The sequence below is a fragment of the Sinohyriopsis cumingii genome, chromosome 15 (genome assembly GCF_028554795.1).
Source record: "Sinohyriopsis cumingii isolate HCF-2022 chromosome 15, ASM2855479v2, whole genome shotgun sequence".
NCBI lineage: Eukaryota > Metazoa > Mollusca > Bivalvia > Unionida > Unionidae > Sinohyriopsis > Sinohyriopsis cumingii.
The window spans coordinates 82,349,389-82,371,754 of NC_142975.1; the positions used below are offsets into that span (position 1 = coordinate 82,349,389).

General features: G+C 34.7%; 1 protein-coding gene across 1 annotated transcript; it reads right to left on the minus strand.

Annotated features, from left to right (window-relative positions):
- Positions 1-433: 433 nt before the first annotated feature.
- On the minus strand, positions 434-21,082 carry LOC149782193 (uncharacterized). The gene is made up of 7 exons (XM_089934850.1): positions 21,033-21,082; positions 13,493-13,684; positions 12,149-12,378; positions 4,871-5,802; positions 3,451-3,722; positions 2,954-3,139; positions 434-1,353 (listed from the first exon to the last, which is right to left on the minus strand). Exons 1-7 carry the CDS (start codon positions 21,057-21,059, stop codon positions 1,273-1,275), a joined length of 1,920 nt encoding a protein of 639 aa, XP_089790976.1. The 5' UTR covers positions 21,060-21,082; the 3' UTR covers positions 434-1,272.
- Between the last annotated feature and the right edge of the window lie 1,284 nt (positions 21,083-22,366).

Genomic DNA, 22,366 nt, shown 5'->3' on the forward strand with positions numbered 1-22,366 from the left:
TCGACTGTCGGAACATCCATATTTATTTACATTAATATAGATAATGCCCGCCCTGCATCTAACTCCTCCCCTCTTGGAAATGTACCTTAAGTGAATATAGAAAGCTTCCACTGACAAAAAAAAAACAACAACAAACAAACAACAAGAAACAACAGCAAAACAACAACACAGAAATTCAATTTACAATCAAATTTGCTTCCTATGCAAAACAGTTCTGTCATTGGTTAATATTAGACAATATTTCGTTTACGTGATAACTAAACGTGTTAATGTAATGCATGCATACGTGTGTACATCCATCCACGCACACACACACACACACACCATACCTACCTACATACATACATGCATACATATATACATACTATTTGCATCATGTCATGCTGAAAATATATCAGCATACCTATTATACCGATATAAACATCGACAAGAATTTTTGTTTCACGCCACTTTTAATTGATTTCTGTTATAATATTACCATCAGATTCAAATAATGTCCATTACACACCATGCATTCTAAAATTATAATAACCTTTATTAAAGTCATCATTTGTAATCCAACATGTCTGCTGTCAACGTAATCTCGGGAACATATCAAAACTTAATTGCAGAAGCAAATACAATTGTTGGATTGGAGAAATTTCGCGGCAACGGACTGCATCATAAAAGAAGTCACTGGAGTGGCGGATGGTGTTCCGATTTTCATTCTCTCTTCTTCTACCGCCATGTTGTACAATAAAAACACAATTCACTGAATTAGATTCTAGTTCTTGTCTCTTCTTCCCAAAGAACAGTGGATGTATCCATCGGTCTCTCTACATGGAACAGAAAACCTTGCAGATGACAGCATGTAAAATTGCAATTTACGTCATGTATTTACCTGGATAAACTACAGTATGTTGAGAAAGAAGACCTTAAAATATAACAGTTGCGATGTATATATATATATATATATATATATATATATATATATATATATATATATATATATATATATATATATATATATGATAATTAAGTACGGAACATTTCAAATCAAGCCAAATTATTTGAAGCCTTAGATAATTTTATTGATTATCTGTTCTTCCTTTTCCTGTACTCTCTTTCCAGTTTTGAGCTAAACCAATTTGCTCCAATCTGGTCTTTTGGAGTTTACCCTATGATTGTAGTTTAATTTGGTGATAACTAGAAACTTTAAATTTGAACTACAGGGAGGTGATTTTGCTTCAAACGTTCTATGTTCACTTGTTTGCTTCCTCCAGAATAGTCCGTTTACGACTTGGTAATTCTAGGGATAGTTGATGCAACGTTGTTGGCATGTTTTTGTTCCATTTCAGATATGATTCCAGTCACCTGCAAAAAAGAAGAAATTATCAGATTGAATTCGAGAATGATTAAAAACAGAGGTAGCGCCAATTTTAGACAATTGACCATTTGCTGACCGTTAGTAAAAATAGGTAATTAGGTTGACCAAATAGTTTAAAGGAGCACTTAAGTCTTTCTTTCGTGAACAATAAGACTAAATTGGAAAGTAATGAAAATATTGATTTGAATGGTTTTCATTTTATGGTATTCATTTGTACAAGAAGAGAAATGTTATACTACTGTTGCTAAACATAAACAGTCAGCTAATAACAGTACAGCTTGATATTTATTTCAAGCAAAATTACTACACGAATGACAAAATTAGTGCATTATAGGCGTACATTTATGTTCGGTAAAGCAACGCAAAGGCACAATAAAAGACGCTGCAAATAGTGTCAACTAAAACTGAAAAAATTGAATATAAAAAATAAATTGTGTTAAAGTACCTCATGAAAGTTAAATTTCAATTATTTGCGCGCATAATGTGACATGCCAGGGAACCAGAGTCGGCACAACCATGAAGGCGATTGGGGGACCAGGATTTAAGTGGTTCCACATTAGACCAAAGTGAATTTAATTTCCGGCGGAGGGGGGCAGGAGGAGGGTCGCAAAAGTCATAGTTCGCCCAGGGAGCCAAGTAATCTTAGGCCCGATCTAACTGGAACTAATCATTGTCCCTATCTCATGCAAACATTATTTTAAAGTGTCCACATGGAACCCACCACGAAATTATATTTGTGTTGTCCCTCTTTATTGTTTCCAGTATGTATTGACAAGCACATAAGAACGACGGCAACGTACAGCCGTGTTTGCTTTCCAAATGAGGATGAAATAAATGAAAGTTCGACAAAGAAGTATTCGATGAACATAAAGAAATATATAGCGGTCGCAGTTAAGTGATTTAGAGATGATTTAAGGGAACGTGGACGACAAAATGTTGACTTCCTGGAGGATATTCACTTTGAATTGGATGCTGCCCTGCGAAAATTGTATTCAGGTGTGCTTACTGAACGGGAGCTTTCATTAAGAAAACTCCATTAAAAAATACAAAGTTACGACAAGGCATAATGAAAAATGTAGTGTAACTGTTAGTAGGAGATATGAAGATTGGTTCACGCACGACATGTCATTTTCCTCTTGAGCTTGGCCCTCATGGAACATGACTTGCCCTGGGTGAATCCATCTTAATACATCTCTCCCTAACAAAGATAATAAATTGTTACAAAATGTCACTTTTAATCCAACGACTGCATGTAGTCATAAGTATAAATACAACTGTCTTGGTATAGCTTTTGAATAATCGTTATGCATTAAGGTCAAGCGTCTTGTAAGTGTTTGTGATTGTTATCTGACTGGTTCGTGTTTGGAATGAAAAATGTTATTCAGCTTCGCTTATTAAAGATGTGAATAGAAATAACAAGAAATAACACAAATAGAAATAATACTAAGTTTATATTTGGATCTTCGATTAAACGTAAGTGATATTAAATTATATCTTTACGTTTCTCTCCCTATATGAATGCAAACTTTGACGCAAATGCTGTATAAATAATTGTTCCGAATTCGAATTATGACGCCATTCTTTTACCCAGATAAAGAATGATGCGGCTCCCGAACTCGTAACACAGACAGTCTCAAATTTAGTGCCTTCTAGTATCTGTTTGCTTCTGAGAGCGACATCTAGCGTGATGCTTTCTATATCAAACTCTGTGACTCTCCTTTTGAGTGATATCTTTCCAGTTTTGCCTATCAGTGCTTGGACATTTTTCCAGTCCTATGATAAATAATAATAATAATAATAATAATAATAATAATAATACTTCCGTCATCAACAGTGATGAAATATAGAAAAGGCATAAAAATTACATAATCAGCTTCCTACTAAGTGTGGACAACTTCGTTTAAATCAGTACAGTTTCCGCGACGACAACGACGATGATAATGATGATATCGACGACGTATACAACTCTGAAATTAAAGATAGCAGTTTCACGTGACGATGATAAAGGTAAGCATGGTAAAACAACAACAAGAAAAAAATAAGAAGAGGAGGTAGAAATAAGTGGGTTTTTTATATGGTTTTACTATTGTTTCGTCTTCATTATTCCCTAGCAGAAGAAGGGTTGCTTTCATCACTTTGTACACCTCTGCCGGAGGTTTGGAATAGGAGCGTATCTCGGCTATAGTTTTTTGGTTCAGATCTTGTACTCCTTGCATGAGTTTCTGAATACGCTTCATCCTATCTATAGCTTCCGCAATTTCTCCACCCAGCTCCGCCGTGTAGCCTTTTTCTATGGCATCTCCCACCGCTGATTCCAGCTGATCAAGTTTTTTGCTTTTCATTGCATTGTGAATGGCTGAAATATATTTTATTACAAAATCATCACACTAATTTCACACACTGTTAAGTGTTTACCGTAAACGTTGAACCGTAATGTACTCCGATTTTCAAGTTATTTCTTTAACTTAATTATTATCTAAACTTCAGCTCTGATACATGACGGCAATAGGTTCCAAAAGCCTAAAACCATAACTGAAAACTGCCCAGAGTACCGTTATAAAAATAAAACCCCACCACAAAAATATGTTTAAAACAAACCATGATATCTACTAACACATGTCTCCATAATGGATGTAGTTCATGCAATTTCGTAATAAAAAGCATCAGGAAGTATGTCTCATAATAAATATGACAGCTTACGCATTTTATTGATTGATAACCTTTCTTGATATGGTAAGTTATAGAAATAATCAGAAAAAATGGTTAACTCACTGTTCGGAAAATTTGGTGTTAATTTTATCTATTATTAATTCAGGTTCTGATATTAACTTGTGTTGTTTTGCAAACCCTTCGGCTTTCGTCTCTATCGATGTAATGCGATACATATTTGTTTGTGTACTCTCACCTGGTATCACATTCTCTCCCTTTATTTTGGAGTGAGGGGAAAGGGGAGCAAGGAAATGGTGTGGTAACTGCAAGTGAAATTCTTGTATGCCACACAAACATTATGTAGGTATCAATAAACAACAACATGCAACACTGCACTGAACCTCTGCAATCTGCATATTCTACTCTCAGACATTGTAGATGTTAATTTGATGGCAGTCTTGAAACAGTTGTCTCTCCCGGCTTCTTGGATTTCCTGCAACTTAAATATCAAAATCAAGCCAGCAGCTATACCGTTAAATAAGCATCGTACAAGTTTCTAAAACTTTAATGTGCATTACAAGTTTTATCAAAAGAAAAATTCATTAATTTTAAACGCGAATATGTAAGTGCTCACCCATGCAGTTTTCATAGGTTCGTTCAGACTCTCTGGTGGGCTCCACCTAAAATACTGCCCCCCCCCCCCTTAACTAACACTTGGACTGCTCTAATACTTGTGCAGTGGATGAAAAATAACCAGACTTTTTACATAACAGAAACAGATAACCATTCAGCCCCTATTGATATTGAGGCCGCATTAGCATTCGATTGAAATGTAGAATTATATTATATACTAACCTTGTCTCAATTTGTCTCTTGCATTGGCCATTTGCGCGTTTTTCTTCATCTCTTCTCCAGCAGCTTTCGCCTTTTCCACTAGCTTTGTATGTATATATGTCTTAGCCAGATCACTCTGTGGCTGTTCTTCCTTTCGATGCGTACCGATCGAGACCAATTTGATGTCATCGTCCTGCAAGGCATTGTTTTGATTGATCTTCTTTACGTGAACTCTAAAAATGGCAATCTTATCAAATCCTTTGCCAGTTTCATTGACTTTCCCCTCTTTTCCAACAATTTCGACCTTGTATTCGCCAACTTCTTGAAATCTTATCCTGATATTTAGATTTGTTTCATCATTTTCTTCGCCTAATGTTATGTTAACGTTCGCTGCTGGAAATGGCATGGTGCTACTGTTGTTTCTGTTGCTACTACTATCGTCATTTTTCTTCTTCATATCATTTGTGTTTTGCGTTTTGTTTGGCTTTATTCCTGTTACATAGCATTGAAACGTTTGCTGTTTTGATCTGTGGGGATTCAGTCCAAACACAAAAGATACATCACCGACTAATGTCTCAAGACAACACAAAGAGCCTTCTGGGGGTTTCATATCAAGTTTAAAAAATCTCTCCTTCAAGCATACTTGCCTTTCAAATTCCTTCAGTGAAATAGGTTTTTCAAGAAGTTGCCATTCCGGAATCTCTGGGAAATGGGTGTAAATAAAGTGCTTTGGATCGGTTAGAAAGTAATAATCAATGAAAGAATATTTAATTTCTGTTCTCGATTTTCCCACCATCTCACGGGCTCCCCAGAATGGATCGACTAAGCACCACATATTGTTTATCAGAACAGCATTCCATTCTGCTCTATGTTTTCTGGTGATCTTCTCGCCAACTTCATATGTTGATCCTTTAGCAAAACCGGAAATGACGACACAAGGCACACCAACCATTCTGAAATTATCATTTTGACTTCATGATGATATGAATGAGTTAATATAGCATATTTTACAGAAGACTAGCACCGTCACCAATAGCGAACTTATTTTGAGTTGATTAATAATATAAAGCTACATCCTCCTCATGCTCCAAATAAATCAATATCAAGTGGAATTAACAGTCGTACGTGGGCTAGGTCTGCCTTATAATCGGAGATTCCCTATGATTTCCGTTACGCTTATTATCAAAATGCCATTCTTTAAGATAGCTAAGAACTTCCTGTATATGAAGTACAGCGCATTAGGTTTGTATTATGTTGTCAACATGTTTTGTAACTAAAGGTCGATAATTTTTCTAATTTTGGTAATTTTTATTCATGACTGCAAATTGTACACAATATTACAGAACTCTTCATTGCTTTTGCCTCTTCTTGTTACTTAGTTTATGACCATATAGTCATAACAGAAATTGAAGATCCTTACGGGATGTAAATTTTAGAACTATTTCAGAGAAATTAAAGGTATTGTGAAATTCAAATTTATTTTCAATATTTTTCTATCCCTGCTTTTATGATTTTACAACAAGCTGTAATCTAAATGGAGAGTTGTTTTTAAATCCTACCCAGGAACTGTTAAAGTCCTTGACAAAGATTGAATTGGTCCCACTTGCCAGACACTATGATTTATCGGAGACAAATCCATCTTTGTTAAAACAAGAAATCTAAAATATTTTGCTTCAATGGTAGGAAAAAAGTGTCGATAAGAGCGTTTTTTGGTGTGATTAGAGAGTGTTCATCTTACTCGAACTTGCAAGTTATGGAATTGAAATTAAAATTCAAGAATTAAATGAAAGTTACGAAAGCTTGAGCTTGCAAAAGAGGAAAGAGCGAGACAAATTCAAAAAACACGAAAACAAAATGGAAATGAAATGAAAACGCACGATAAAGAGACAGGTGCAAATGAAAGAAAATACAGAGAGGCAGATACTTAAAGAAAAGAGATGCAAATGAAATTGCAAATACAAAAGAAAAAAGTGAGATGGAATTGCAATTAAATTAAAATAATTAGAGCTAGCAAGAAGAAAACACCCACTCATGAATATTCAGAATGTGATGTTACAAATAATAACATATTGGTCCTTTTAAAGAAAAATATTGAGATTGATATTTTTCACATTTTGAAAAATGGCCGAGAATGTAAAATAGATAAGAAGCACTGGTATTTATTATTAGAGAGCGTACTTAATGAACTTTGCTCGTACTTAATGAACTTTATACTTCACTGTCAGTAGAAGCAAGTGCCGACAATGGTTTGCTGAAGGAATGTATCTTAACGGGTTGAGTTTGCTAGGGAGTAAGAACAACTATTTGACAGGTGGAGTGTATCTAAAATGATTGATAACAATTATGACGAATTTAGGGAATTCATACTAGCCTGACATTTAAAGATCTGGGCCAAGATTGACATCAAAATGTACCTTGATGAATACGGGATATATACTGTAGTAAACGCTGCTAGTACAGTGATGAATATTCATTGGCTCACAAAGTTTTTTCTTTTAATAAGTTTTCCTCTCAGCTGATGGTTAGTAAGAACCAAACCAGCCTCTAGCGTGTACTTACATATTTTAATCTGGTGCAACTAATAAGAACCCAGCGTCTGATAAGACTGTTGAGAAATCCTTACCATTTCCTATGAGCACTTATTGTAAGAAAATACCGCATGTTATTTATGATGGCTTTAAGCTAAAAAACAATAAACAACAGGATAAAGAGAGCGCAGACCCAAATGCCTTGTTTCTAATAGGTCAAGGTTATGGTTATGTATTGGAAACAATACATTTTTTGTCAAACAACCCTCACTCTGATTCTATTGTGGAGAATTACGAACCATTCATGTCAATAGGTTCTATATCATTTATTGGTGATTTGACCAACCGTATGCCTTTTAAAGTATTAAAGGACACAGGAGCTACTCAGAGTCTTTTTTATCAGGTACTTTGCCTATGTCCGAGAAGTCATCTTCTTCTGAAAATGAACTTATTCACGGGATAGAGTGCGTTTCAAATTCATCAACATAATTGTTTCTGAACCAGCGACTGTTTGTGCTGTGATTTCTTTGTCTGCTGAGGGTGTTAATTTATTGTAGCAGTGACGTAGCTGGATATAAGGTTTTAGTTAAACCACTTGCGACTGACAAACCTTGCGGAGGTCAAAAACAGGATCCTATTGAAAATAATATTCCTGATTTATATCCTGATTGTGCAGTTACTAGAGCTAGGGCAACAAGAGCTTTTGAAATGATGTTGATCAGGAAATTGTTACTTTGTCTGATACATGTATTGGTAAGGCTTTTCATGAGGTCACTTTTGCTCCTGTTACTGATCAATCAAAAGGTATTGATCTTTTTGCTGCTCATTATTTATTTATTATCAGGTGATAAACGACAATCACATGTCATCTTACAGAAATATTACCCTGAGATCTCCTGTTCGTTTTAGGGACTATTAGCTAAGCTGACTCCACATAGGTACCGCCTTGCTATTTTTTCTAAAAAAATGGGGTGATTATGAGAAAATGGAGACTATCTGAGGTACCCACTGATACCGAGTGATTAGTGAGCTATCCGTCAAATTGTGGTACTAAGTCATATAGATAGGAAATTTTAAATTAGTCCTTGAAACACACTTGTCATTTGGAAGTCACTAATACATACCACAAGATCTTGCATTATTTGTAATGGCCGAACATTAAAACTGTTATAGTTAGATACGGTAGATCTTGTCAAACTTGTCGAATTGTAGTAAAACCTAACCAAAAGATACATCAGGCTCATTTACAACAAATTCCTGCAGTTGACGAACCATTTACTAGAACAATGGTAGACTGCCTAAGTCCCTCACCTAAAAGCAATTTAGACAACCAAAACTTGTTGACCATAATTTGTGCGTCGACAAAGGTTTCAAAGTTTTGCGGACTGTTAAGGCTAAGCTTTAATAAAGTTCCTTTCATTTTTTTGCCTTTCGAAGACCGTCCAATATAATTAAGGTTCTAATTTTATGTCAGGAATCATCTAACAAGTTATGTATGAATTAGGTATTCAACAGAACTAGCCCTCTGCGTATCACCCTGAAAGCCAGAGGGCGTGGGAAAGATTTCATCAGACATTGAAGAATATGATAAGGTCATATTGCTTTGACAACAGAAACACTGAAGATGAAGGTATTAGCTTGTTGTTGTTTGTTGTAAGGGAGTCAGTTAAAGAGTCACTTGGATTTCGTCCTCTTGAACTTGTTTTCTGACATACTGTCCGTGGACCATTGAAGTTTTGGACATGAAATATGCTTTTAACATACGACTCAGAGATCAATTTATTTGTTTATGTCTCTGTTTTTAAATGCAGAAAAGTGAACAGTGTCACCGAAACATTCATTTCCAATACAAAGGGTTGATGACTGCATTGTCAGAAATGAAAAAGCAAAATATGTCACCAAGTTTGACCTGTTAAAAGGAACTTCCCAGATTCCACTTACTGAGGGAGCAACTCCAGGTGGACTTTGTCAGTGCCAAATGAAGCTATTTGGTATGAAAAATGCTTCTCTACGTTCCAGAGTTTAATGAACATGATAACATCTCGTATAGATAGTTGTGATGCATACATCGATGACAAAATTATTGACAGCAATTCTTGGAAGGATCATCTGGAAACCATCCGTACATTCTTCGTTCGCTTAAGTGAGGCAAATTTTGACAGATAATTTAAGCCAAAGTGAGTTTTGCCAAGCTTGTGTCACATTTAAGGGCATATTATGGGACATAGTCAAGTTAAGCTTGTAGAATATAAGGTTAAAGGTATCTATGAATTCCTTGTGCCTATCAGTAAATAGCAACTGATGCGATTTTTTAGTATGGTTGGATTTTATGGGATATTTCTCTCAACTGTTTCCATAATTGCTGACCTCCTGACTAATTTGTTATTAAGAAAACCAAATGTTATTGGTCTGCCAAATGACAGGAGGTCTTCGATAAAATAAAGTCCATACTTAAAAGTGCACCAGCTCTTTCAGCTGCAGATTTCAACCCATCGTTTAAGATTTCTGCTGATACAAGTGATTTAGAGGATTGTGGCGTATTACTTCAGGCAAATAAAAATGGTATGGATTATCCAGTGTGATATTTCTCTGAAAACTTAAATAAGCACCAGAGAAATTATTCCACCATTGAGGAGTCTTTGGTTCAGTTTAACTTTACAACAATTTGAAGTGTATATTAATTCTGCTTCTTCTCCGATTATTGTAAGCAGTGATCACAAACCCCTCATTTTTATGAACAAAATGAAAACAGAAACATGAAAGCTTGTTGAGATGGAGTTTGACGATGCAAGAATACAAAATCGATATAGTCTGCACATCAAGGGATGATCTAATAGCGGAATATCACGTATATAGCAGTTTTGTATTGCTTTATTATGTTAAATGTTTGGACATTCGTCATCTATCTTCCCATGTAATTTCATAGTTATTATCATGTGTGCGTTTGATTCATATCGAAAAAGAAAACTTTATTGCATAAATCTTTCTTTTTCTTATGAAGGCAGGTTTTATATATATATATATATATATATATATATATATATATATATATATATATATATATATATATATATATATATATATATATGTTTTAATTCCTGGTCCACGAGTGGCCACTTTTATTCCTGGCTGTACATTGTACAGCATATCTTAAGTTCGATTTTCCTTATGTGACATGAGTCTGTTAAGACTGTAACAATTATATAGAATATATACGTATATGTATGTTTACATATGTGTTGACAAGTACTAATAATAGTATTAATGACTAGTTTGGCTTACATATTCATTGCCTGCTGGGGTTTAGATGAGTCTAGAAAAATTTAGTAGCTTCCCATTGGATGGACTAGATCACCTTAGTAGGAAAGTTCGAGGCAAAGTGAGTAGTATGATCCGTCACGTTGTGTATATTGTGAAATATAGTAGAACTAAAGGTGTGTATAAGGAATGAACTGGGCAATCAGATTCATTTCAATTTTGTGAATCCTCACTTGTTATGTTTCTGTTGTAATTCTGCAGACGTGTTTTGTGTTGTACTAATATATTATTCGAGAAGAAAAACTTTTTTGGACAGTTCCTTGGAAATAAAAAGTGCTCATTATTTAGTCAATAATATTATTTAGAATTATTTAAAGGAGTTCTGGACAACGTCGTCTTGGCAACGTCACGATTCGTACATTTCCGGTTTAGAAATTTAAACGTAACTGTTCATTATTTTCGACTTTCATAGAATTGTATCAAGACTGTTTCGGATTCACCTCTTAATACTGTAAGTTTCATTCACATTTTCATTGAAAAGTTTGATGATTAAATTGTTTTTTATGTTTTTACCAAATTCGTTGTTTTGCTTCTTTCTCTTCCCTGGTTTGTGTCGATACAGTCGTAGCACATCTATACATTATAACAATTATCCGATTAAATAAAGATAATATTTTATATACAAGAGTGCATCTTGGGAATAGATTAATTTTTAGTACAAAAAACGACCTCAGATGGATTATTCAGCAATAGTCAGATCTTCAAATTTATTTCTACTTTTAGATTATCCTTTACAAAAGGAAATCTAATTTCAAAACATTGGAAGCCAGTCTTGTTCAGCAATCTGGGAAGGCTATTTCCCTGTCTTTTTTTTGCAAAGATATTAAGTAAGTTCACCATTAGGTCTTCTGCAGAATATAGTTGATACGATGATTTTGCCAACATTATGTTAAGAAATGATGACTGAATTAGTTCATATTCAGTTTTGTTCAACTGTTCTGATGTAATTGTTTATATTATTTTAGACTTGTTATGCCTTCTTTCTCCTTCCCTCACACACACACACACACACACACACACACACACACACACACACACTCACACACACGCACACACACACATGCACATAAGAATAAGCAGCAGATAAGTTACACTAAATTTGTTGCATGTATTTCCGGAGGGAAAGAGTGCAAGTTTCACCTATGCATCTGTTCATAACATTAAGCAATGTCAACTCCGAAAGGTAACAAACGGATGTTTAAATGGAACATAGAACGCTAAAGGAAATGTTAATAAGACCAAATCATCAGTCAAAAAGAAAATTCAGTAATAATAATAATGATAATTGAAGAGTTTGAAAACTGCATTAATTTCGGAGAGAAATAGGAAACATTAATCACAACATCTAAACAATCCACGCCACGGCAGCATCTTTCTTCTGTGACCTATTCAATTTTATAAGTGGGAAACACAAGTTATAGTTGATGTAGCTAGTATGGCACGTTAGACTTACCCACACAGTATGCTAAATAGCTGGGCATATGTTAACTGATTTTCTACCAACTGGAGAAGATACTGGGCAGTATTCTTGTTTACTTTGGTCAAATATCTCTTAGTTGTTCTCATTGCTTGTGTCGTCAGCCAACGGTAGACGGCCCTTGTCTTTGCTAGGTCATTGTTGAGCCCCTTAGTCAACGCTTCCACCAAGTGTTTCAATGGCTTTTTGTTCACTATTTGTCCTATCTACAAATTATGAGATTCATATATCATAAAGCATTACTTGTGACGATGAAGATGGCCCTTTCCAAATTAGATGAAAAAAACTAATGACATTTATTGTTAAAAATAACTAATGCAACGGCAAATTAAGCAATTCTAGATATCTTTATGCTTGTCATCCTAAAACTTAATGGTATAATAAGTTTGAGCAAGTTCTTGAATAACATATTCTTAATGAATGAATCACTGTTTCGCCCGGCCGTGCTGTTGCTCGGTCATACGCACATAACACTTATACACACACAACTATAATTCTATATTTAGCATACTCTATGACTTTTCACTGACAACTTAGCATTTCCTCCGTTACTGATGGCATTTTCAACAGCAGATTAAGGCATGTCATCAGGGCCTGAATACATGAGATCAACTACTCGTCCTTTAGTCTTACAAGCACTTTCTGGATTTTCCCTAATGGAAAGGTTACATCCTCTTGCACCTCTATATCGCGCTTCGCCATATTCACTAAATAAGTGACTCTGCTATCAGGTGATTTACTATTCCATTTTTGGATGTTATCCCTACGCCGACCAGCTCTGAGGACACGTCTGTACGTTAAAAGTAACAAAACAGTTCCAAACACGTGGCCCACTAATTTGTTTCTTTTCATGGCATACGAGGATCATTCTAATACAAACCTTGATTATAATTTAAACTAGTCAAAATCTGTGTCAACACTTGTGTTTGCAAAATTTAATATTGCTCATTTTTACTCTTTGGAGCAAGTCCGTTTTGGATGTGAGAAGACTGACATACTGTTAAGCTGTTAAGCTATTCAGTTTCGGAGGGAAGTAAATCTTGTATGCAAACCACAATACCATAATGCCAAGACAGAAATTATCGTTTGTGAGAAAAAAAAGAAGTTTGTGACGTTTGCATCTATATATCTTTCTTTCCGTTTTTTTGAATTCCAAACTGTGACTTCGTCTTCTCCTGAAAGATTAAGAAAAACGAAATGCCATATTGGAGAGACACGCAAGCACGAGAAACACCACAATGAAACAATGGTGGAAAATAGTTTCATCTTGGATTTTAAACAAGAACCAATTAAGCAATTAGTGCGTCGCCTGCGACTTACCCATTTAGCAACAATGTCCGCTTTAATTATGTCCTTTGACCATAGGATATAGTATTTCCTTCCATTCGAATGTCCAGGACCGGGTATATTGCTTAATCTGGACAAATCATTTGTGTAGACGTGGTGGCTGTTAGAATATTTCAGACCACGTATGTGAGATGGTTTTGAGGAAAACAGTAGCCATTTGTCAACCTGAAAAAATAAACAAATATTTGATTGAATCTTTCAAGAATAGCGTCAGCTAAAATGTGACTTTAGTTTTATTTCGCATGAAATTTTGGAAGTTGTATGATGCAAATCAGTTTTAATCTTACTCCTTGTGACATTTAGAGCCGAGAGCAAGATGATCAATAAATTAAATTAAATTTAATATTTTTAAAAGTAATTCATATTTTTCATGTTCTTCCAATGATAAAAAGTTAATACCATAGAATATGTTTTTTATTATCGTAAATCACGAATAGTTCGACACTTTTGCCACGAAAGAAGAGCATTTGAATTGGACAAAAATTATAAGTAATTGCCCGTCATGAAGAATTAACTTCATTGGCATCAAAGTTTTTCAAGTCTCATTGTTCCCGAGAGATCTAGATTAAACTAAAAGTAGAGAGACAATGAGAATGCACGCACTTAGGGTTAGAAGTATTCTAACATTTCTGCAAAATCCACAAATGTGGGATAGTGGAACCGCGCATGGAAATCGTCCACGATTACCCATCAACGCAAGTCGAAGTTTTGCAAATCCTGCAATTTAATTCTGATTAGGATAGTTTTTGCATCAGTATCTTAACTACCAGCAGCTTTTTTGGTTGTCTTATTATAGATTGATCATAAATGGCGTCGTCAGAATCATCTTTGGCAGACATCATTGTCGGACCAGCTAATCTCGTATAATGACCAAAGTATCTTGCTAAATCTATTATTGTTGAAAAACATGAACGTCTTTATGAATCGTTTCGATATTGTTTTCATCAATCATATACGTAGCACTGTCACACAGTGCCATAATAACATTATTGACAAAAACCAATGATACAATTATCATCGTATCATCCGTTTTAATAATATCACCTTCCACCACAATAAAAGCCACAACGAGTAGAAAATATCTACTCGTATAATGAACTTGTAATTCAATTCTTCCACGCTGATTTGGTTGTCGTGCGTCATACCAATAAACTTGATTGTCACTTACCGATTCATCTTTAAGGACTAGTGCGTCCATCGCGAACGCTGGATCGCATATACGCTTAAACATCTTTATTATACATATTATCCTCTAAAAGAAGACGACCTCCCGACATTGTATTGTATTTTTTGGTATTGGTATTCCTGCTTCACCAGTCATCTCTGCTAGTTTTTGGTAATCGTGGACGATTTCCATGCGCGGTTCCACTATCCCACATTTGTGGATTTTGCAGAAATGTTAGAAAAGTTATCTTCGGGGCTAAACACACTGTTGTGCTCGTTAGAAAAGGTGGTGATAATGAAGCTATCTGGCGAGAGGATATTGCAGGAGTTGATGCTAGTAAAGTAATACAAGCAAAACTTTCATTGTGGAAGCCGGTAATGACTCCATCGATTGATGAAGAATAGAAATTGCTGTCTTTAATTGATTCAGGTGGTAAATCATTGTTGTCATGGTTAACAGTTCAAAGGTAAGAAAAATTTCGACGACGTAGATTTGTCAAATTACGTGACTAAAGATGAACTCGCTGCTATTAGGAACCTCTCTGGAGTTGATCGAGATGAAGTTGTTGTTTTTCAGGATAAATACGGTGTGTTAAAAACAAGTAATATCAAATGGAATGACAAAGTGCTACCACGGATAATATTCCAGTATTACTGACGGTGGTAAAATCAGAGACTCGAATATATCAATTGCAACTATTAGAAATGAAATTGCACAAAGTGTTGTTAATTGTTTGCGAACCACTGGCGATACAATGAAAGGTGAACTCAGCATGAATAGAAATAAAAACGTTATTTTATCAGATCCAACATATGATGAAGATGCCGCAACAAAAAAGTATGTAGACAATAACTATAATGCCGAGTATGACGTTCACGTAAATATGTTTATGAATACTCGTATAAATTTTCAAAGACTCAATAAAATTGCAAATGATTTCTTTGGCAACCGGTTGACTGTTGACGTGAAACTCTCTCGTATTAACAGAAAACTCGATGGTATTAAAACATTATTTTCAGATATTGAAACGATTAGATAATAAAAACTCGAAGATTTCACAAGTGGGATTCCCGATATCGTTAAAACAATTAATCTGATTAAAATTCCACACAAACTGATTACCAACAACGCATACACGGTGTCATCAGGATTCACAACATGGTCACAGCAAAATAACAATATCAAACATACCGCGGAAGTCACTGGTGTGTATAGCTTGTCTGTGTTCAGTACTATAACATTTAATATATACACTACGTATTCCTGACGTCATTCAACCGATAAGTTTTCTGGAACCATGTCGATTGTGTTAAATAGAGGAGACGAAGAAACATTTATACTGAAATCATCTGATAAAAAATTAACCGCAGCGTCTTACTGGTGGTGTCTGGAATTTGTCGCTGAAACGCATCAATTGAATACTAAATAAAGTATAATGAGCCTTCCAAATGTGCATAATTTTAGGTACGAATGCAAACAAAACTAAAACATATCGTTGACGAGTATACAGGTAAGTTTAAAAAAATATCGTAGACGCGCAGTTGTTATCGACGTTGTGGTTTATGCAGCGTCTGCTGTTATTGCTGGAACCGGCGTAATTTTCTCGGCTGTAACACAATTTCTAGCAGTTGTAACACTTTGTGTTTCAGCGTCCCATAGCGAAAAATGTATTCACGTGCACGAATGCAAAATTACGCAATTATGTAGTAAAATTACATACAGCGACGCACGCGTATTCTAAATTATCTTCAATGATATCGTCACGCCTCAACGATGGCGCAATATCAGATTCTGAGTCTGACGCGATGGTTAAAATCTACAACGAAGTGAATTTATATAATCGGGATTTAAATAGCAATGACGGAATTACTTCAGCAGATCGTCACAAATACAGAGCCGTTGAAAACCACGATTATATCAGTAAGCTCAACGAACCCTAAATTCAATGTTCTTTTTCCAACTGCAATTTCAGTAAAAGAAATAGCTCTTGCACTATTGTGAGCATATTACATCTGGCCCAATATTAGATCAAAGTCATTTGGCGGATTACCAGCAAATAAATATCTTGTATTTGCAAATAGAAATCTCGACGATGGAAATACTGATTGACACGTTGTAGGCATTCCAAGGGTAAATTATCAAATCTAACAAATCAACGATGAATTTCAGCACAGAATAAAGTCTATAATAAAAAGAGAATAAAAATAACTTTAAATGTTCACGAACCGACGTTATCATCCGCGATAGACATAATTTCGCCAGATTACGTCGTTGATATTTATTCTTCGTCGATTAGGAGTGTTTTAGGATGACACTGCCAGCGCCTACAGCAATGCATGAGCCTGCACTGGCTGATTTTACTTCAGATAAATGCTTGTATCATGACTTTATTCCAAAATATGAAAGATACTGGGGTTTTTTTTCTAGCAGCAAAACAGTATTCACATAGTGGTTAGCTCTGGTATGCTGATGCACACAATGATTCTAAAGGATGGTTTATAAAGAAATGCGTGATGTTCTTGGTTGGCCCGGAGTATTTGTTTTCATTGTAATCTCAAGAGAAAATGTTAACTTACCAGACATCAAGAAAAACATACTTGTAATTTAAATACTTGTCTTAATTATAATATGGAGATTATCAGCGATTAATCCATCTGAATACAGATTCGATCTTGACAAAAGAACCACTGACTTATCGATGCGATATCTGGTTGATCAGACGAAATCTCTGATTAATAGTATTTGAAATGCTAAAAAAGAATTTCACATTGATGGTGCATCTCACGTGTGGTCGACATTCAAAATCATACGCAATGACGAAGTCATCGTCGCTGGTGTCACCGATGCTACAATGAACGAAAAACGAGCGCATAGATTATTAATTATCTCAACGATCAAAGATAATCCTGACATTAATGATCTTGTGCTGATGAAATTTTCAAAGATAAATTGAGTAGCCGAACGAGTAACCAAATATTTTAGAAACGCGATTCGTGGAAATGGTCTAACGGATCGGCGACGTGAAAATATAAACAAATGGGAAGAGTCGGCCAGGGATACCGGAGTTTCAATAAATGATGTTGCGAATTAGGAAAGAAATTAAAATTCCCCAATAAGCGATTACAGGAGAGATTTTATACGAATCAAAGAATAAATCGAGGGGAGCTTCAATTTAAATTCTGAAGAAGATCCTGATATAATAATATTATATAATAATAATAATAATAATAATAATGATAATAATAATAGAAATGAGGACTTTGTATATCGCCTAATCTTTAGAAGTTCTAAGTGCTTTACAACATTAGACAACACCTATAAGATAAGAAACATAATAATATTATTACAAAAACAAACAACATGAAATTAGAAAAACATTAAAAGAATTTTTTAAAAAAAACATGGTGAGAATATTTCAGGTGTGAAACATTATTAGGTCTTTAAGTTTGTTCTTGCAGTCGAAATAAGTGATTTTTGAGAGCTCTCTTGAATGTGATCACTGTGTCTTGGTGTCTACGTTCAGTGGGCAATTCATTCCACGTTGCTCGACCGTGGTATGCAAAAGAACGAACTGATTATGAGTCGAGAAATAGTTTTCTTGCCAAATGGAACTGAATTAGGTACACTTGTGAGTTATATGGACTGGGAGATTGTGGTAAAACAACTCGTGTGATCGAATTATGTAGACAGAGTTCGTCATACTCTGTTGATATAAATGTATTAACACCTACACACAGACTCGCAAGAGAAATGAGAGAAACAAGTATTAAACCATGCACTTATCATAAACTATTTCGATTGAAGGGCGATAAATGGACTCCTGAGCGAATGGGCGAGAAATACATTCCAAGAATTTTTGTTTGGGATGAAATATGTACAGTGTCGCTAAATACGCAAAAATTATTTCTTGATTGGCTGTTAACAAAATATACAGATGTAATAATGTGTGACGATCATGGTCAAACACCACCTTTTGTTGGATTATCTCCCCACGAATGGCTAAAGAATTTTGTGGATTATTATGAAGAAATAACCGATGATCACAGAGCACTTGATGTAATGTTCTTAGAGTTTAAGAAATGAATCAGACTACAACCGAATAAAATTCAATGTCAAGTAATGGCTGAAATAATTTTAGAAACTTCTATCAACGAATTTTCTGCAAGTGTAGAGACCAAATGATATACCGGTTGATATACCGGTTCGACGGAGAAACAGAAGCTTGTATTAAATGATATTGTTTTAGTTACTATGGACAAAACTCCGTGGTCGATAGGATACGCAATGACAATTCATTCATCTCAGGGGTTAACTATTTCTGATACGCGAGTCTGGATCGTCGAAGATCGTAATTAATGGTCACATCTAGTTTATCTCGCAATGTCTCGATTCAATAGAACATCTCAGCTGCAAAGAATTGTCATAGACCTCACATAAACATCTGGCGACGTTATTGACAATGATATAGTAAGAAAATAATTAGTTATAAATAATGTGACAAAAAATAAACGCGACTTTGATCTCGATGCTGAATTTATCATGAGGCAAAAACAACGAGCTAATAATCATCGTGCGAGCTTTAATACAGTAATATTGTGGATCCATATTCTTAATAATCCAAGACGATTTACCGTAGATAGAATTAATAGTAGTCTTGGTCATACACGAGAAAATACAATGCTGACATGTCTTGAGCATAATCGACGTAGGGGTGCTAGCTTACAAAAGTGATCGCGGTGGTAATTGTGTGTCTTCAGTATTACTTGTAACTGATTGCGTACAAATCCACGTTGAGGAGCAGCTCAATCTAATCTGTAGATTGCAGGTCTACCCGTGGATCTTACCACGCCAGAAATGTTATGCGTTGTAATGCTCTAGATATATTATGTTGCTCTCATTTTTTACCGCATTCAAGTTCACTGGGTTCATATAAATATCTTACAGTCACATTACTGAATACTGGTTGCTTTGAAAATTTATGTCCTTCTATTGGTATGTGTTGTTTTGTGATAATATTAATGGGTATCAACGCAGTTGTTCGAGTAATTTCATTATTTAATGCAGCTATCACACTTGAAAATCTTGCAACCCACTCTCAAGATCTCATATTTTTTCGAAGTATTTCCTTCGCGTATTGATATCCAACTAACCGCTCATCATCATCGTCGTCGTCATCATTTCCTTACATAGAAGATTACATGATATAATAATAAATCATCTGAATACAACCAATAAATAATTATTTAAAAAATTAGTCTTAGAATCCAAATTGTTACAGTACATATATCAACAAAGTGTTCGTCAACTGCGTAAGTTGCTAGTTTTAGTACCTTATTTGCAGAAGCTAGCTGCAATCTACATACATTTAAAAAAAACACTAACGACAACAATAAAGTAACCACAAAAAACTAACCCAATTAGAGAAATTCTCAGTTAGTTAGAGGCTTTGCTTTGACGTTATTGGCTTTATTTGTTTTTTCATTTTCGTAGGAAGCTTAATTTTTCAAAAATGGACTTTCCAACAAGCGGTCTGTTCACCCCCTCTGCTGCTGAAGTATTTATTGCAAAAATTTTAAGATTTTATTTATAAATAAAGAAACTGGTACAAATTGCTCTAAATGTAAAGTAATACGAGTTTCATTGATTTTATCTGGCTAAAATGCCAGTCGGCGAATTTTGCTCATGGCCGTGACGGCAATAGAAAGCTGTTCAATCGACTGTATCGCATTAAGCTGTAGATGGAACACGCAACGATGCATGCATTTAACCGTCTTGTCAATAGGAACGTTACAAAATATATTAAATGCGGTTTAGCGCATTCAGTAAAATAGCAAAAACAAGCAGCGTCTCAGTTGACAGACATTATCTGTGGCTGTCTTGATCGAAATCCCAAATTGATACTTACTGCGTGATTAAATTATGACATCAATTTTCTACTGTTCAAGAAAATAAGAATTGGTTTGACTATTTCAGACCAAGTGTTAACGGAAATGAAAGAAAACAACTATTCACGATGCCCAATATAGATGTAAATCCCAGTATTCGTATGTGCTTGTCTCTAACTTGTGACATGTTTCACTGAGTGTCGTGTACATCTAATTGTATCTAGTTGCCAGTAAGCCATTATGGTCTTAATATAAACTTAATTATAAATCATACTTCTGAGTTAGTCGTATTCTGAAGAAAATGTAATTAATAATGATAGATCTTACTAAATATTACATACGAAGTATATTTTCCCGTAAATATTGCAGATTTAACTTCATATAGTAATTTTTCGTTGTGTGACTAAATTGTATCAAAAGATTCAATCTAAATTTTACAGTCATTAATATTATTAATACTTACTAGTGACTGAGAATTCTTGTTTCCCATTATTCGATCATTCGTCGTATTGACTGTTCACTACGAACATAGAGTAATCTTCAATCTCCTTTTAACACTAAAACATAACACCCAGGCATCTCAGTGCAACTATAAACCTTGGATACTCATGTACAAACATTAAGCCTTTTTAGAATCCTGTTATTCTTTTATGACACTTATGTATGTGGGTGATAATGAAAAGTGAATTAATTATTGGTATAGTTTGTGTTATATATTAAGCACAATTTTAATATGAATCAAATAGACATGCATATGTGCCGAGAGTTTTACGCTATGTATATCTTTTCTTAAGTGAAGAATATCCCGCCATTTTGTAGCAAGGTCTTGCAGCTTGAACTTTGACGTTTTTGTAAGACTTCTTCACCAGGCATGTTTTCACTATAAGGAAATATATTGCTTAACAGAATACAGGATGTTTAAAGGATTAAACTATCCACCTTTATTGATCTAAATTGTTCAAAAGTTGGTTAAAACACATTTATAGATGTTAAGGAGGAAATTCATTTCAAATATCTAGCACTATGTAAGTTTTGGTATTATATAGAAACGTGAATTTTAATCCATCTTCCCTCTCTTTGACCCACACTCACCAGCTCTCTCTCTCTCTCTCTCTCAACTTAATCTACTACCATAGGTATAGATGATTAGTATAAAACTCATCAGTAAATATATTGTGTTACTTTGATCTTACAAATAGATAACATACACACGACAACAATGGTGGACTCAACGGATTTAATTGGCCTACCACACGGTTGTGCTCATCTGATAGAAATACACATTCACGGTTGCTTGCTTCATCATGATTTATGATTTGAAAGTCATGCAATAGTCATTGGCAGGGTTTGCAATTATATCGAGCCACTTTGGCGTTATTAATTAATATCACAATCAGTCATTTCATATAGTAAAATAATCGAGTCGATATTCATCTCTTCATATGCAATTTAGAATTAAATAAGGTTTTGAACAACAAAACAAATTATCGAAGAATCTATGCCTGAATTAGGGTGGAGCAAGAAATGACGGTCAAAACGGTACGTTGTAAATTTACATGAATTACATAGATATTTTGAGCAAGCATATTGACTACAAGGCAAGCGGCTTAAAGCTAAAACATATGTCACATTAACATTATTAACTTGTATTTAAGACTCAAAACTGTTTTTGCTTTGAAACTTTAAAATGATCAAATCTTTCTATTCAAAGAAATGTTTAAAATCCCAAGCACTACTGTACAGCCATACATGTCTAATTAACGAAACTGGACTACGAACGTTCTACATATAATGTTA